We start from the raw sequence: 17,788 nt of genomic DNA on the forward strand, positions 1-17,788 counted from the left end.
CTTTAAAAGATTCAATAGAAGCTGAAATGGCATAGTGGAATTAGCAGAACTAGGTTGACATGCTACATGGTGGTCCTTATTCACTTACTACACAGTGTATTATTTCATATAAAATGATGCAGAGTATCACTAAATGAACAATAATTTTAAACCCCATATTTTTAACTGATATTGTAATTCTAATTAAAAAAAAAATATATTCATTCAGAAATCACATATTTACTGTTTTTAAGAATTAAACACTCTTAATATAAGATTCAAACTCACCTTAAGAGCCAGTGACTCACTTCCCTTTAGTACTACACACACTCCTTTCCTGAATGACTCTTGTTCTTTAAGTATTTTGAACCAATTCTGTATATTATGGTAAGGTGTTAATATTTCTAAAAAAGTAAAAATACACAGTTTGACATTCAAATACAAGCTAATAAAAATTATAGATATACTGTAAGTTGCTTAAATATATAATTTTATTAACTTAATGTTTAATCATTTGCATCAATGATGGATAAAATTTGAGCAAAGAAACAGTCTTCTTGCCTTCTCTTACTTCAACATGCTAACAGATGGTATAAAGGTTATAGCAGGGTAAGTATTGTGTTTTATAGATATCTAGTGATAATGACTATAATTTAAAAGGATAATTTCAATTATTTAATCAAAATTACAAATATTCCCTCCAAAAATAACAGCTGTTTCTACAATTTTTTGTAGCATTTTCATTATTAACAGAATTTCTGTAAAATAATAAGAGGAGTTCACCTCAATATAGTATGTAGAGCACTTCCGTATATTTCTGGATACTCTCCAGAAATTAAAACGAAAAAATCGAAAACTTACATTAAAAATAAATAATTAAAAACCAATTTAACACAATTTAAATCAATTTAACACAATTAAAAATCAATTTAACACAATTAAAAATCAATTTAACACAATTAAAAATTAAAAAGAATCTAACAAATTTACAAAACACAAAAACAATACAATATTCCTGCACTTTTCGGTCAGGTAAAATTACGCAAGACTGGATTTCCTATTCGACCAATTGTTTCCTACAGGAACTCGGCATTTTCATCCTTAGCCACACATGTATATAGCATTATAAAACCCTTTAGACAGGTAATACAATTTGGGATTAAGAACTACGATACATTATTTAATAATCTTAAAGACTGTAGACTTGGCGACAATGACAATTTATTCTCACTAGATGTTATCTCGTTATATACGAATGTAAACGTTGAATACACATTAAATATTATTTGGGATATGTTAAATAAAAACTCGATACCGATTAATTATACAAAGCTACCTATTAAGAAAATATTTCACTTGATTAAAGTGTTAGTTGAGGCCAACTATATCACCTTTCAAGACAAAGTGTACAAACGAATTTTTGGATTGCCAATGGGTTTGAACCTGAGTGGCTTAATGTCAGAGATCTATCTCTTAACGATTGAGCATATACATTTGACACATTTTCGACCCCGTATCACAAACCCATACTATGGGAGGTATTTAGACGATGTTCTAGTTATTACTGATAGCAGTACTATCCAAGACATTTTACATTCGTTTAATAATATTCATTCTAGACTCAAATTTACATTGGAAAGGGAGGATACGGATACAAAGTCATTAAACTTTCTAAATTTCACGCTTACTCAGAACTCGAATAAAATCCAATTTAGCATCTATTGAAAACCTACAAACACTGGTATGCTTCTACATTATAATAGCTATCACCCGTTCACCTACAAATGATCAAATATCTTTAATCGATTTCTAAATGCCTATAAATATTCAACGACGGAATCTGCTTTGGGCTCAGAAATACAAATATTAACTAGCAGGTTCTTAAATAGGGGTTATCCCCTTGCCACAATAAACCAAATTAGGGTACAGGCTAAGGATAGGATACAAAATACAAAATACTACCCCAACCAACAATAGTAATATCAAAAAATACTTTATTTCTGTCCCATATGTTGAACAGTGGCACAAACAGCTTAATAGATTCTTTAAAGATACCGAATTTAAAATTGTGGCCAGGCCAATACGGAAATTACACACTATACTAAACAATTGCTCGGTTCTTTCCGCATTCGCAACACAAATTAATGATCGGGTATACAACATTTCTTGCAGTGATTGCAACTCGTCTTACCAAGGTTCAATGTGATTTTCTCTGAATATTCGTGTAAATCAACACGAAGCCTCGGTTCGTGATTCTCGTTCAGCAGTGTCAGAATTAGCCTTTCATGCCATTAACGAAAAACATACTTTTTTATTTAACGAGGCTAAAATACTTAATGTTCAACGTAATTATACACGACTATTAATTGCAGAAACCGTAGAAATTAAATTAAACGAGAATTCTATTAATGTTCGGCGGCCATATTTGATCTCCGATGCGCGGACCTTTACGCGCATGCGCAAAGACAAATAATCACTATTTAAGTTTCAGGTTCAACCCTATTTGGTAATTTTCATTCCTGTGATCACGACATATGGTCAAAAAGCGTTGTCAGCTTCAGGAAGGAAAATCGTTTTGAATATTTTCGTTAGATTCTTTTTAATTGCGTTAAATTGATTTAAATTGTGTTAAATTGGTTTTTAATTATTTATTTTTTACTCTAATGCAAGTTTTCAATTTTTTCGTTTTAATTTCTGGAGAGTATTTAGCATTAGCATTAGCATTAATAGAGGCATATGATGCAAGAAAGCAAGCTTATGCAGCATAAGCCAAAAAAATTAAAGTAAAATAAATAAATAAAAAATAACCACTTCCACTTCACCCCTCTGTTCGTTCGAAATACCTGTCCAGCCGAGCCTTAAACTTATTTAGGCTATCAACTTCCACGACAAGGGATGGAAGTCTGTTCCCCCTACCAACCACCCGCTGGCTAAAGGCAAAAATTTCCGCACATCTATCCTACATCTGTCTTTCCTCAATTTGAATTTATGCCCTCTCAGGTGATTATTCTGAGCAAGAGGAAGAATCCCATCAGCACTGAGCATGCTCAAACCATTCAAGGCTTTGTACACCTCTATCAGATCACCTCGCTGCTGCCTAGTCTCCAGACACTGTAATTCGCAAAACTCAAGCCTTTCTTCGTAAGAGCACCCCTTTGTTCCATTCACTAATCTTGTTGCCCTTCTCTGTACTCGTTCCAGCAGCTCTACATCCTTCTTGAAATGAGGTCTCCAGGCTTGTATACAGTACTCTAGGTGTGGCCTGACCATTGCCTTATACAAGGGAATAATCACCTCCTTATCCCTGTAAGAAAAATTCCTATATATCATTGACAATACACCATGAGCTACTCTTGCAGCCCGTCTGCACTGCTCAGAGAACTTCATATCTGCCTGCACAACCACCCCCAGGTCCCTTTCATTCTCTATCACTGTCAGTGTAGTACCACAGAGTTGATACGTTGCTCTGGGGTTGCTGTTTCCCATATGTAGTACTTTACATTTGTCAATGTTAAACTTCATTTGCCACCTCTCAGCCCATCTGCTCAACCTTTCCAGATCCTGTTGCAGCAGCATAGTGTCAATAGTGTCTTTGACAACCCTGCCAACCTTCGTATCGTCTGCAAACTTGGACATTTAAGCTTGATATACCATCATCAATATCATTTATAAATACAGAAAACAATAAAGGACCCAATACTGAACCCTCAGGGACTCCACTAATAACATTAGTCCACAATGAGCAGTGTCCATTGATTACCACTCTCTGTCTTCTCCCCCTCAACCACCCCTTTATCCATAGCAGCAATTTGCCTCCAATGCCACACTGCTCCAATTTGTGCAGCAGTCTTCCATGTGCAACAGTATCAAAAGCCTTTCTAAGATCGAAGTATATAATATCAAAGTTATTCCCTGCATCCAGTTCTTTTGTGACTGCATCATAGTATACAATCAAATTGGTCAGGCAAGACTTCCCCTTAACAAAACCATGCTGTTGCTGAGCTATAACTGAAGTCTTGTCTAGATGATCCTGCAGTGCTTCTTTAACCAGTCCCTCCATTAATTTTCCGGGAACAGAAGTTAAACTCACAGGTCTATAATTACTTGTGTCAGCCTTTGATCCTCCTTTGTGAATTGGGGTCACATTTGCACATCTCCAGTCCATGGGCACCTCCCCTGAGTCCAAGGAAGCTCTCAAAATTATGGCTAAGGGTTTGCTTACTTCCACTGCTGCCTCCTTTAATATAACTGGATAGATTCCATCCACCCCAGGTGCCTTTCTTGTGTTTATCTTCAACAATTTCTCCTCCACTTTACTCTCAGTTATTACAAGATTCTCTAGCTTACTGCCAGAGTTGAATACACCTCTGGCATTCCCCTCTCTGAATAACTCCTCATGTGTGAATGTCGATGCAAAATATTCATTTAGTCTGTGAGCTACCTGAGCAGGATCATCAACAGTTGACCCATCGATATCAAGTAGACCAATCTGATTCAGCCCCTTCCTTCTAGAGTTTACATAAGTAAAGAACTCTTTGCTGTTTTTCTTCGCATCCTTTGCCAAGGATTTCTCGTAATCTGCCTTCGCCTGCCTAACCTCCTTTGTAACTTGGTTACAGATCAACTTGTATCTATCTTAGGCTTCTGTGTCACGTGTTAATTTGTATGTATCCCATGCATTTTTCTTCTCTGCCATATGCCTCATTAGTTCATCTGACATCCATTTAGGCCTAAACCTTGAACAATATTTCTTAGTTGGTATGTAAAGCCTAGTAGCTTCCAAGATAAATTCTTTGAATGCTTCCCATTTTGAATTTGCTGTTGGTAACATCATCAGTTGATCCCAATGTATAGAATTTAAATACTGTCTCAGTCCACCGTAGTCGCCTTTACGAAAGCAATACCCCTTCCCTTTACCCCTAATGGTAGTTACCTCTTTGAGTAAATCCCACTTCAGAACACTGTGATCACTGCCACCTAGTGGTTCATTTATCTGCAGATTCTTAATGCATGAAATATCACTACTGATAATCAAATCAAGAGTATTACTCCCTCTAGTTGCCTCCCGAACATGCTGATGTAGAAAACAATCATCCAATAAATCCACAAAAGCCTTGCTAGTGTGTGAGTGACCAGCCCCCAAATTCCAGTCAATATCTGGGAAATTAAAATCCCCCATAATAAGACTCTCTGATTTACTGGCCCACTCTATTTCTCTGTACAGTTTCTTATTATACTCATCAGAGTCATTAGGCCTATACACACTCCTACTCTCAATTTTGATCTCCCAATGCTTATGTCACACCAAACTGACTCGACACTGCACTGTCCAGCGATGTCGACTGGCTTCACTTCCTTGGATTTTATGTGTTTCTTAACTAATAGCATAACCCCTCCTCCCTTCCTATCCTTTATGTAGACATTGTACTCCCCAAATTCCAGTTCTGCATTCCTTATATCTGTGTGACACCATGTCTCTGAAATCCCAACAATATCTGCCTTTGATGTTTTGAGCAATACCTCAAATTCATCAAATTTATTTACTAGACTCCTAGCATTGGTGTACACGCAAGTATACATGCACCTTCTCTTCCTCTTAGCCACCCTAACACAACCCATGTGTTTACTTGTACCCCAATGATTCCCAGCAGTCTCTGAAATATCCTGCATCTTATTTTCCAGGCTGCTGCTCATTCCAATAGAAGCAGTGCAAGAATCACTTTCTCCTCTGTCAGTGGCTACTGTTAATCTATTAGTCCTTGTATCCCCCCAATCTAGCAGTTTTCCGACCCTCCTAACACTGCCTCGATAGAATCAGCAAACATTCTTGCACCCTTTCTATTTAAGTGTATCCCATCCCTGTAGAAGCAATCTCTCCTGTTAACAAGTACAGACCAGGCTGAAAAAAATTCTACCCCTTGAGCCCTGCACAATCTTTCCGGTGCCGAATTGATCGACAGGGCTCTTATCATATACTCCCTCCTATCGTGTCTGGGCAGAATTGCAGACACTTTCAAATTCAACCCTAATTCACGGCTTTTTTTCATCAGTGACCTGTACTTGTTAAGTAATTCCGCCGGTCTACTACTCTTAATATCATTAGTGCCAACGTGTACAACTATATCACCTTTTGTGCCCTTAAAAGATGATATCCGCTCTACAACGTCATCAACCTTTGCCCCTGGCAGACATACCCTGGTCCTGTTCCACCTATCCTTTTTACAAAGCATGTTTCCCGTTTCCCTGACAATAGAGTCACCAACAACTACTAGTTCCTTTGGGACCAGTGCATTCTGCCTTGGGGGCTGCCGCTGTGTTGCGCAATGACCAAGTGCAAGCTCTGGCATTGGTGTGGGCAGCTGAGAGCTTGATGGGCCCCTCAATTTAGATCCTTCGAGGACATCCACCCTGTCCTTCAAGCTCTCATATATGCCCATAACAACGCTGAGTTCTCGCATGATTTCATTACACTCCTTGCATCGTGCACATACAAAGACATCCCCCATGGCAGTATCATGTCCCATACCTGACTGCTCCGCAAACATCAAGCAAATAGTGCATCTTAAAAGGCTGTGATTCAGAGGGCAACTGCCCCCCTCAGTTCTCCTCTGAGCCACAGCATTCCCATTAGCTTGAGCCTTTTGCTTTGCTGCTCTGGTTTGAGTCATGATTTCGATTTACTTTCAATAAAAATTTCAATTTCAGTACAAAATTAAATCCTAAACTTGTATCCCAACACAGTTATAACGCTATATTTATGTTTCAGTAACGAGTGTTATCTACGAAATCTACGAGTGTTATCCACGAAATCTACGAGTGTTATCTACGAAATATTTATGTTTCAGTAACGAGTGTTATCTACGAAATATTTATGTTTCAGTAACGAGTGTTATCTACGAAATATTTATGTTTCAGTAACGAGTGTTATCTACGAAATCCCTTTATATAACTTCCGTATCAAGTTATGTATTAATTATTTATTTTTACTAATTATTTATATTACGTAACCTAAGTGGTTATATGTATAGTTAAAAGTACAATTTAATTGCCAATGAAGTTCGACAAGATTAATTGATTTTACTGATTAATTTTCGCGTAGCAATGGCAGCTATTTACAATCGGTAAACACGTGGATTTGATACCCTTTCTGATACTAAGTAATACCTACAAAATCTCTATCTAAGTTACTTTAAACTTAAGTACCGTAAATAGGAATATAAAGCTACTCTAGAAAATAAGTTAATATGTCAATTTAAACTAATAAAGCAGAAAATAAATCAGAAAAAACTTCTCTGTTCCAAGAGCGGCAGAAAGGCACGTCCGCACAGGCAACCCTCGTCCTCAGCCTCCCCACGTCCTCAGAGTATCATATGGAAGTGTTCTACGTACTATATTGAGGTAAACTCCTCTTATTATTTTACAAATATTAATATCAACGTAGAACGTATTGTGTATTACAGCTCTGATTCATACTATCTAATTAACAGAAGTAAGGCAATGTTAATGACTTCAATATCTGAATCCTTCCCTAGGCAGGTATTAGTATTATTCCTGCTCTTCAAGCATATTATTTATACAGCCATAACTCACTATACCTTTCAAAAGCAAGTTTTAATTTCATTATTAAATTTTGGCAATTAAACAATAATTATAAAGCAAACAGGAAAAATGAAGGCCAAATGCAAAATGCCACTAGGCCAACTGTTGGGAAGGGGGGGGAGTTTGTTTCATTTTCTAATTTTGTTAATTGATTTAATGCATAGGAAACCACTTGGTAACTTAGTAACGGCAATATCTGGATCCTTCACTAGGCAAGCAATAGCACTATTCCTACTATTCAAGCATATTATCTACACAGCCAATGTCACAATAAGTTTTAAATATATACGGCACATTGTTCTCGTGCTTATATATATATATATATATATTGTTTGCAAATGTCTCATTACATTGTGTTTCTTGCCACTTTAAATTGAAAAATCACATCTGCATACAGTACACATGTTAATTATCTGCATACAGTACACATGTTAATTATCTGCATACAGTACACATGTTAATTATCTGCATACAGTAATCATGTTACCTTTCCCACATTTTATAATACATGAAAAATCTTATGCATGTATCTTCATAAACATCACAATGTATTTTTTTGGCATCTTAGTGAAGTACAATGTTAATTAGCTTTGCAAACGCATACACAAAAAAAAGAAGCAAATGCTATAAGTAATGCAGAGTACAACACCTGTTGACTACAGCCACATTTTATGCAATGTAGATTGATATATCTAATGGCCAATTCATTAACTAGCCAACATTTACCAATCTGCCAGTGAAAATAAGCAGAAGCTTGTAGAATTTTTTTTTTTTTATTCCAAATTTAACAGTAAAGTCAGTTTTTTCAAGGAACATGCGTCTTATTCAAATATAAATGACCAAATAAAATGTGTTGGAAACAAATTTACATTTCTTTTTTGTTCTTCAGACCCAATTCTGATATAAAAATTCAATTAATATGATGAAGCTCTTTGAAACTAGAATAATAAAACAAGAAAGCCCTGTTTTCATGACATCCACGAAAACAGTGGTTTATTTGTTCATCTATCAGCAGTGGTATTAAAGTAATTTAAGATTTGTAATTAGCATTAACATGTACTTATATTCAAAGATGGAATTAGCATTATGATATTTGTAGGCTAACGGCACCTCCGTAGCCAGGTGGGCAGGAGCAGCAGTGCGTAGCACACGTTTCATGATTAGACCGGGGTTCGAGCCCGTGATCACCAAATATGGAGGATGCAGTAAGATCAGGGAATGACCACCGCATATCCCCGGAGCAATATGGCCTTAGCTGCTAATGCTCCTAAAAATCAAAACAACATGTACACTAACATAAAGGTAGACTACCGAATTCCATATGTATAATATATGAGGAATACAGAAATGAACCAAATTTCAAAACAGTTTTCTGCAAGTTTCTTAAATGAAAGAGTACTCAATCACCTGCTAGTTTCAGCTAGCTTAATTTGGAATTTTGAAACCTATTGACTGAAGGACAGCTAATCAGTGACTCTTACTATCAAATATGTTACTTTTTTGTTGAATAAATGGTAAGGTTGGCTAGCCTCCCTTACAATACTGGGTCTCCTTAGAGACCCTTACTTCATGTTGCCACAAAGACAGTCAACTCTCCAAAAAAAAAAAAAAATTGCGTGTGTACCCTGTAAACACGAAAGATGTTTTATGTGTAAACATCTTTGATGACACCTACTAAATTTCGAACAGCTAGAACCGAAATCATGAATGATGTAATTTATGATCAATCCCGTTACTTACTCTACTGAATCAATGTTAGTGATAAATACGATACACATGCCCACTGCTTACTCTACCGAATGAACGTTTGGAAGAGGTTAGGCCAACAGCCTAATTACCCATTTGATTGTGGTCATTTTTTGAATAATATGATTGCAACAATACAAGTATTTGTATTGTTATAATCATACTATCATGTTACTCTGTCAAGCTTTGTTGCAAATTCCACATGCATCGGTACAAGATCTGCACGAAACGGCAGTATCCACGCATAATATGCTATCGAAACTGGCTTGGCTCAGGATCTCAATGAGCACAAGCACGAGATGGTAACACTGCACATCCCATTTCGCAATGAGGAAACAGAGATACTGTCAGAGATGAAATATGTCAAGTACGATAACAATGAAGAGCTCATACTAAATCGTAAATTGTATGAATTGGACTTGGACATTCGCAAAACAGTTGAAACATGTAAGACGATGTGTCGACACAATGACGATGGTGACCCTGACGAAGCATGTGGTAATGACCTGCATAGCCTTGTAACGCGACTGCGAGAAGAATACCTCTTCGAAACTTTTACAATCATCCAAACAGCGAGATGAATGAGGATCTAAAGCTAGCCACGCTCAACCCACTCAGCGCAATTGCAAAGAAATACGAAATCTTGATAACCAACGAGGACTTCTGCAACTTAATGAGAATGGCCAATGACAAGCAAAAGATTCTATTTATACATGTAATTTAGAGCCTGTTATTTCCCAATCGTGAACCAATTCAAATATTCTTGACCGGCCTAGCTGGTTGCAGAAAAGCGTTTATGATTCGCCTCTTGATGAAGATATACAACTGCTTCAGTAATACAGACAGGTACTGTAACACCTACATTACATGTGCTTCAACTGGTAAGGCTGAAGTACATGTAGACCTTGAATGTGCTCAGAGCAGGCATAAACCAGTTCTCAGCACATCCAAGATCACCTTCCATGATCCTTTGCATGATCTCCTCTCTCGACTCTGTTCGTTTTGCCTTTCCTATGTTTTTTCCACAACCAGCTGGTTTATGTCAGCTCTGAGTAAATCCACAATCACCTCTCATGATCCTTTGCTTTAAATGCTTTACGTTACTTTAAATTTTGCAAGGTATCCATTTCTCCGGTTACCAAAAGGTTTCTGCCATGGGTGGCAATGGTTAGCCCAAAGCCACCTAAGTGGTATGCCCCGAATCAAACATTTTTCTGCCACCAGCTGGTTTATGCCAGCTCCGAGCACATCCACAATCACCTCCCATGATCCTTTGCATGATCTCCTCTCCCGACTCAGTTTTTTTTTTTTTTTTGGTTATGAAATAGAAATGATGTCATTTCTGTCTCGCAAAATCGTGACAAATTGATTTTACCACTGTTGGAAATTTCGCAGGTGCCACCAAAGATGTTTACACAAAAAAAAAAAAAAAAATGCTATAAGTACTGTCTTGTTTAGATCAAGTACTCATTTGCCAATTCAAAAAAATATATATTCATCTGCAAGAGTAAAATAAAAAATTCTTCAGTTAAAAAAATATATTTACCTGAGGAAATATCCTTATTTTCTGTCAAAAGATAGACTGTAGACCAGACTACTATATCTGCAACTCCACAAAACTAAAGAAAATTATGAAGGGATCTGGTTATCCTACAATGTGTTACATATTTTTAGAAATTCATTGCTGTTGATTCAATTTATTAAATACAGCATAAATTAAAAGTAATGTAGCTGAATACATTAACTTAACATATATCTTGAAAACTGCACAAAATAAAAAAGGATAATACTCAAAATCCACCACAGTGAATACTACTTATTATTATTGCCACCAGTTACTGTTATTAGCTGCTTGTTGTAATAAAATCAGTATATTCTAAATAGTATTTAAGATATGCAATTTCCTCATATATTATGATATTTTTCTACTATCTACTGTGATCAGAATTTTCAACTATAAATAAATAGAGATGAGCCCTTTTCCAGGACAGAATCTGGGATTGTCTAATGGTCAGATTTAACCCTGTGCCACATATCTGCCTTTTCATGTTATGCACGGCTGTTGGCTGTCTGGAATAGATCAGACTCCAACATTAAAAGTTTACAATGCACATGAATATTTTCCATTTACTTTTTATTTCCTTCTTATTAATATTACATGTAGTGAAATTCTGAAATATTATCTTTGAAGTTGCTGTAGTATTTTCATTTTAATTACTTTAATATTAAAAGTAAACATTTATTTTGTAATACTCACCTTCATTTCCATCAAATGTGAAAAAGGTATTAAATGCTTAAAAACAATTTAAACGATTTCAAAGAAATAAATCAGAATAAAGGAAATCACCAAGGAATATGCACAAAACGTTGGTAATTGAAAGCATAAAAACATGAAACTGGAGAATATTGAACACCTGTGAGTATTGAAAACAGAGTTTTATGCATTCATCATCAGCCAGTGTAAGGATTAAAAGAGGGCAAGAGAAGCTGGTGAACTTATAGCATGAAAGTTGCATGCTGGCTGTATATCTTAATCTCACATTCCTTTAAAATTTACAAGAGAAAATTCTGATGGGCAAGTAACTGAATATGGTTATGTTGGAACATTAAAACATTCCATATAACTATTTTCAGTTTGTTAGCTGAGGGGAGTTTTAAAATAAGCTGGGCTTTGTTTATTATGAAGCAAGTAATAAAAACTGCTGCAAGGCATAATTAATTCCATCTGGGAATAGTCCAAAGGATGAATGTGATGGTGGCAGTAAACTCTCTTCTTGTAATTTTTCTGAGATACTATCAAACACACACACACACACACACACACACACACACACACACACACACACACACACACACACACACACACACACACACACCTTATATCATGTGTTTACACTACACAAATTCGATCATACACGATTTATAAATAGGGAAACAATGTTGTATATAACACGAACCGAATTTGCCTATGCACGATTCGCCTTTGTGTTTACAAGAAATTGCAGTCAAATGCGGGAATCACCCCAATTGAAAATGCAACACAATAGGAGTGAAGAGAAGGGGAAACACATTTCACCAAAATAAAAACATAAAAACCCACAATTCCAGCTATCGGTATTATCACGAATGCAATTAGATCGAGCTTACTACCCGTTTATAACAGATTACATTGGCAGGAATGCAACTGGAAATTGTTTTTATAGTTTTATGGCAGTGACCTCCAGAAATGTGCTTTAGTAAAATGTAAGCTAGAGAGGTGATAATAGTGTTACTGCCTTTATTCAGTTGCTACATGTGCACGCACAGTTTTGTTTGTGTATCAAGCATGCCTCCTCATTTTGTAATTGCGCTTTATCCCCTAAAAATGGGTAAAATACTTGAAAAGAGTGCGAAAAGGAAGCATCCTGGTGAAGATACTACAGATTCAGAAAGAAAAAGAAAAGCAATATCGATGGACAGAGGCAGACAGAGGTAAGGCTTATGGCCACCCATCTCTGTCAATAAAGGAAAAATACGAAATTTTGAAACGCTGAGTGAAATGAAAGAACATGTGATATTGCGCATGCTATAGACCTAAATGAGGCAACACCAAGAACAATTAAAAAAAATGCAGAGAAAAGAAAAGCAACTTTCATAGCAGGAGCAACTAAAAATGTAACAAAATCCATTCCATCAAGACACAAAGAATTGGAAGAGATGGAACATCTGTCATCTGTTTGGATAGAAGATCAAACAAAGAAAAAGTTTGCTTACGATAGAAGCAAAGGTATAAGTAATATTTTGTTACATAATTATCGTAATAAAATAAGTATTTTTTTACGATTATTTATTGTATTTCGTAATGTTTTGGTTACAAATGTGTGTTCAATCTTGGGTGGTTGGCACCTAAACCTTATTTTTCCCATAAGGCCTGTTATTTATATTGCACGATTCTGCATTGCACAAGGGTTTCTAGGAACACAATTATCGTGTTATATGAGGACTGACTGTGCATATATATACACTGGTGTTCAAAGAAAGGGCATCACCTAGGAATTTCACATTTCTAACTTTTTTTCACGATGGTATGGTGCCTTAATGACCAGCATCAGAAACAGAAATATAAACAAAAGATATTTATTACTAGTTAAGGCAAAGCTAAGTAATATTTGACAGGTGCTCTCAAAATATTCCAAAATGAGCATTTGCAACCTTTATACAACAGTTTTGGTAAACACAACAATTATGGCTGAAATGTTATCAGAAACTTCAGTTTATCATTTTAAATGGAAAACAAAATGAAAAGTTCACTAGGTGCAAACTAATATTTAGCTGAACTGCCTCTGGCCCTGATGACAGCAGCACAACGTCAAGGCATTGACAAGATCAATTTGTGAAGATAATCAACTGATAGTTCGTGGTTCCAAACACAGATTATGGCTTCCTGAAGTTCACGAAGGGCTTTGGTTTCTTTCTGGAAACTGCAGATTCCACATGATGCAGGTTTAGGCTGTTTCCTGGCCAGCTAAGAGTTGTAATGGACTGTTCTGCCAAACATTTTTTCACCTGCAACAAATGTAAACACATTACTGTGAAACCTCTAATGCAGAAACGAAGCTAAAGGAACTAAAGAAGTGCCTACTTACACTTTTCGCCTGATGACAAGGAGCAGAGTCGTCCTGAAAGATGCAGTTACTTGGCAGGTTGAAATGGTCTCTAATGGTTGGCAGCAATTTGCCTTCCAATATAGCCAGGTATCCATTGAAATTTACTGAACCTTTTATAAACAAGGTGGTGTGTTTATAAACAAGGTGGTACACAACAGCTACAAGGTGGTGTGTAATAGAGCCACAGAAAAGGTTCGACAGGCAAAGGCAGTTTATGAGAAATCACTAGCAAACAGAGCAAAGAGGGGGGATAAAGAATTCTTCACATATATAAATGCCAAGAAGAGCAGGACAAACCAGATCGGACCTTTACGTAAGGGAAAGGGGATAGTAATAAATACACCAGCTGCCGTTGCAGATGAACTCAACAGTTATTTTGCATCGATATTTACAAATGAAAAGCCTTTTGTGGCAATGGGAAATTGTGGGAGCGAAGTTAAAAAATATGTAATTAATGATATTGAAATTTCGCAAGATTATTTAATGAAAAAACTTTCAAGCCTACAGACTAGTAAGGCTCCTGGAGTTGATGGAATATACCCTATAATCTTGAGAGAGGCGGCAAGCGAGTGCATTGAACCACTGAGGCTGGTTATGCGAGCATCACTAGACTCTGGGGAGATTCCCTCGGATTGGAAAAGTGCAAATGTATCTCCCATACATAAGGGTGGCTCTAAAAGTGAAGTGGGAAATTATCGACCTGTCAGTCTGACTTCAGTAGTAGGGAAAATCATGGAGGCATTGATCAAGGGTGGAATTCAGGATCATTTGGATAGAATTGAAATTCTCAAGGATACTCAGCATGGTTTTGTAAAGGGAAAATCATGTTTAACAAATCTGGTTCGCTATTTCGAAAGGGTCACTCACGAGCTGGATTTAGGGAATAATTTCGACATTGTTTATTTAGATTTCAGCAAAGCTTTTGACTCAGTCCCACATGAGCGGTTGCTTTATAAGCTGGAACAGGTTGGAATCACTGGGAAAATCCTTAGATGGATAGCAGGATGGCTTCAGGGCAGGAGGCAGAGGGTTGTGATAAATGGCTATTCCTCAGATTGGGTTGATGTAAGAAGTGGGGTTCCCCAAGGATCAGTATTAGGACCACTGTTGTTTTTAATTTTCATAAACGACATTGATGAAGGGATAGAGGGCGTGATGTCTAAATTTGCAGATGATGTTAAAATTGGTAGAGTAGTTAATGATCACTGTCAAGCTGAGCTTCTTCAGAGAGACCTAGATAGACTTCAAGAATGGTCAGAAAAATGGCAGCTGTGCTTTAATCCAACAAAGTGTAAGGTATTACACCTGGGAAACAGTAATCCCAAAATAACTTATTCACTTGGTGGAGTTCAACTAAACCCAGTACTGGAGGAAAGGGACTTGGGTGTTACGATACGGTCAGACATGAAATTCTCTGAGCATTGTAAACAGGTTGCAAGGAAGGCCCATGGTGTCCTATCGATGATCTATCGAACTTTTGCAAGTAGAGATAGGGACGTGATAATCCCATTATATAAGGCCTATGTTAGACCACACTTGGAATACTGTGTTCAAGTATGGAGACCGCACCTAAAGAAAGACATCGAGCTTCTTGAAAGGGTGCAAAGAAGGGTAACTCGCCTGGTGAGATCGGCAAAAGGGCGTCCTTATGAAGAAAGACTTCGAATATGTGGGTTGCAGAGTTTGGAAACTAGACACCTTAGAGGAGATTTGATTGAGGTGTTTAAGGCTCTGAGAGGCATCAGTAAAATGAATGAGGACAAAATTTTCAAGATTATAAATGATGCTAGAACTAGGGGACATAAATTCAAGTTACGCGGGGAAATGTTTAGATTGGACTGCAGGAAGTTTTATTTTAGCCAGCAAGTTATAAATTACTGGAATAAGTTGCCTTCATGGGTGGTAGAGGCCGACAGTTTGGGGAAATTCAAAGGTCATCTGGATAGTACTTTCGGGTAAGGGAAGCGCATAGGATGATAGGATTAATTTCCTTTTTATTTAATTTTTAATTTCATTTTATTATTTTTATTTATTTATTAATTATTATTATTTATTTATTTAATTTTTGTTTTTATCATTGTTTTGTTCGGATTTTTTTTTTTTTTTTTTTTTTTTGGCTGGTGCAGCATAAGCCATAGGCTTTCTTGCACCATACGGCCGTTACTAAAAAAAAATAAACTGCAGGTGACCTACTGCGCGATACAAAATGTGCCCCCATTTGGCTGGTAGAGAATTTCACTGTAGACACCATACAGTCTCGATGGTATTCTTTACCACGTCTACGGAGAATCATTTGTCTCCCATCAGAGCCACGCAGGTTGAATTTCTTCTCATCTGAGAAAATAACCTACTTCCACTTCTCGGGGGTCCATTTGACATGCTCCTTACAACAAATTAATCGGGCCTTTTTCAATTTTTGTGTGAGAAGGGGCTTCTTCTTAGGATGACAGGCTAGAAGTCCATTTTTGAAGAGGCTTCTGACTGTTACTACACTTGCTACCACGTCTATATGTTCTTCCCATTCTCTTTTCAGCTCAGAAGAAGCAGCTTTATGGTTTTTAAGGCATAAGCGCTTCAAAACACAGTCCTGTTTTGGCATAGTGACTCGTTTGTTTGTTATTTGGTTTTTTAGGAGCATTAGCAACTAAGGCCATATTGCTCCAGGAATATGCGGTGGTCATTCCCTGATCTTTCCGCATCCTCCGTATTTGGTGGTCACGGGCTTGAACCCCGGTCTAATCAAGAAGCGTGTGCTACGCACTGCTGCTCCTGCCCACCTGGCTACGGAGGCGCCAACTCGTTTGCATCCGGTTCCTTTTTTCCTATCAGCAGAACCAGTATTCCTGAGTTTGGAAAGAAATCTACTTGTTGTCGACTGACTACAAGACACTCTATAAGTGTCTTGGGAAGAACATATAGACATTCCCATCATATTCTATATAGACATATAGAATATGATGGGAAGAACATCCTTTCTCACGTAAAGCAACAATAGCACTCTTTCTTTGTGGTGTCAACTGCATGTAACTTGCCATCCTGACATAAGCAAAGAATGACTGCAACTCTTGCAGAGCATGCTTATATAGCTGAAAGTAACAGCTGATGCAATATTACATCGGCACCTATGCGTTTCAATCTTATCTGATGCAATCCGTAAGAAATATTGCTATATACTTACATTATTCGGACAACAATTACAATTTTAAGGGGTGATGCACTTTCTTTGATCACCACTGTATATTGGAAAACTCCTCAAACTCTATTTATCACGTAGCCTACAATATGAAGTGAATGTAAGTGCAATGTCCTTATTATGAAATATCCTCTTTGGTGGTTGAAGGAAGTATTTCACAATTTGTCAAACTGGATATTTCAGTTTACTAAACACAAATATCCAAATTTATTGGATATTTGTGTTTAATAAACACAAATATCTGGTAAATTATATATGGATATACAGTAATACCTTGGTTAATGAATCCTCTGGTAACGAAGCTCCTTTATAACGAAGTCGGCAAAAAACATCTTATGGTGCATGTAAAAGCTTGTAGTAGGGATTTTTGATGTGCCTAGAATTCACTTTGTGATATATGGAGCAGTGGTTAAATGTCATTGATATCATGCGTAACTACGGTATTTGTTTTAATATATTTTATTAACTACGTAATTAAATAATAATTTACCAGTATATCACGAAAATGTAAAACAATATCTTTAGAAACCAAAATGCAGATTATAAAGGGGATAGAAGCTGGAGAAAAGAAATGCTATGTAGCGCAATCATTGGGGTTAGCACAATCAACTTTAAAAACAATTTT

General features: G+C 36.8%; 1 protein-coding gene across 2 annotated transcripts in view; it reads right to left on the minus strand.

The window, feature by feature from the left end:
* The window catches only part of MetRS (methionyl-tRNA synthetase 1), a 162,697-nt gene that overhangs the window by 114,034 nt on the left and 30,875 nt on the right, over positions 1-17,788 (minus strand). Inside the window, exons 5-6 of one of the 2 annotated variants that reach the window (XM_090381706.1) lie at positions 10,871-10,942; positions 268-383 (exon numbers count right to left, since the gene is read on the minus strand). In XM_090381706.1, coding sequence (XP_090237832.1) covers positions 268-383; positions 10,871-10,942 — 188 coding nt within the window. Of the gene's footprint in view, positions 1-267; positions 384-10,870; positions 10,944-17,788 lie in introns of both variants that reach the window. The other variant, XM_090381705.1, reaches the window with a different exon arrangement.

Source organism: Mastigoproctus giganteus, chromosome 9 (assembly GCF_048544385.1).
Source record: "Mastigoproctus giganteus isolate SK-2022 chromosome 9, ASM4854438v1, whole genome shotgun sequence".
In the NCBI taxonomy this organism is placed as follows: Eukaryota; Metazoa; Arthropoda; class Arachnida; order Uropygi; family Thelyphonidae; genus Mastigoproctus; species Mastigoproctus giganteus.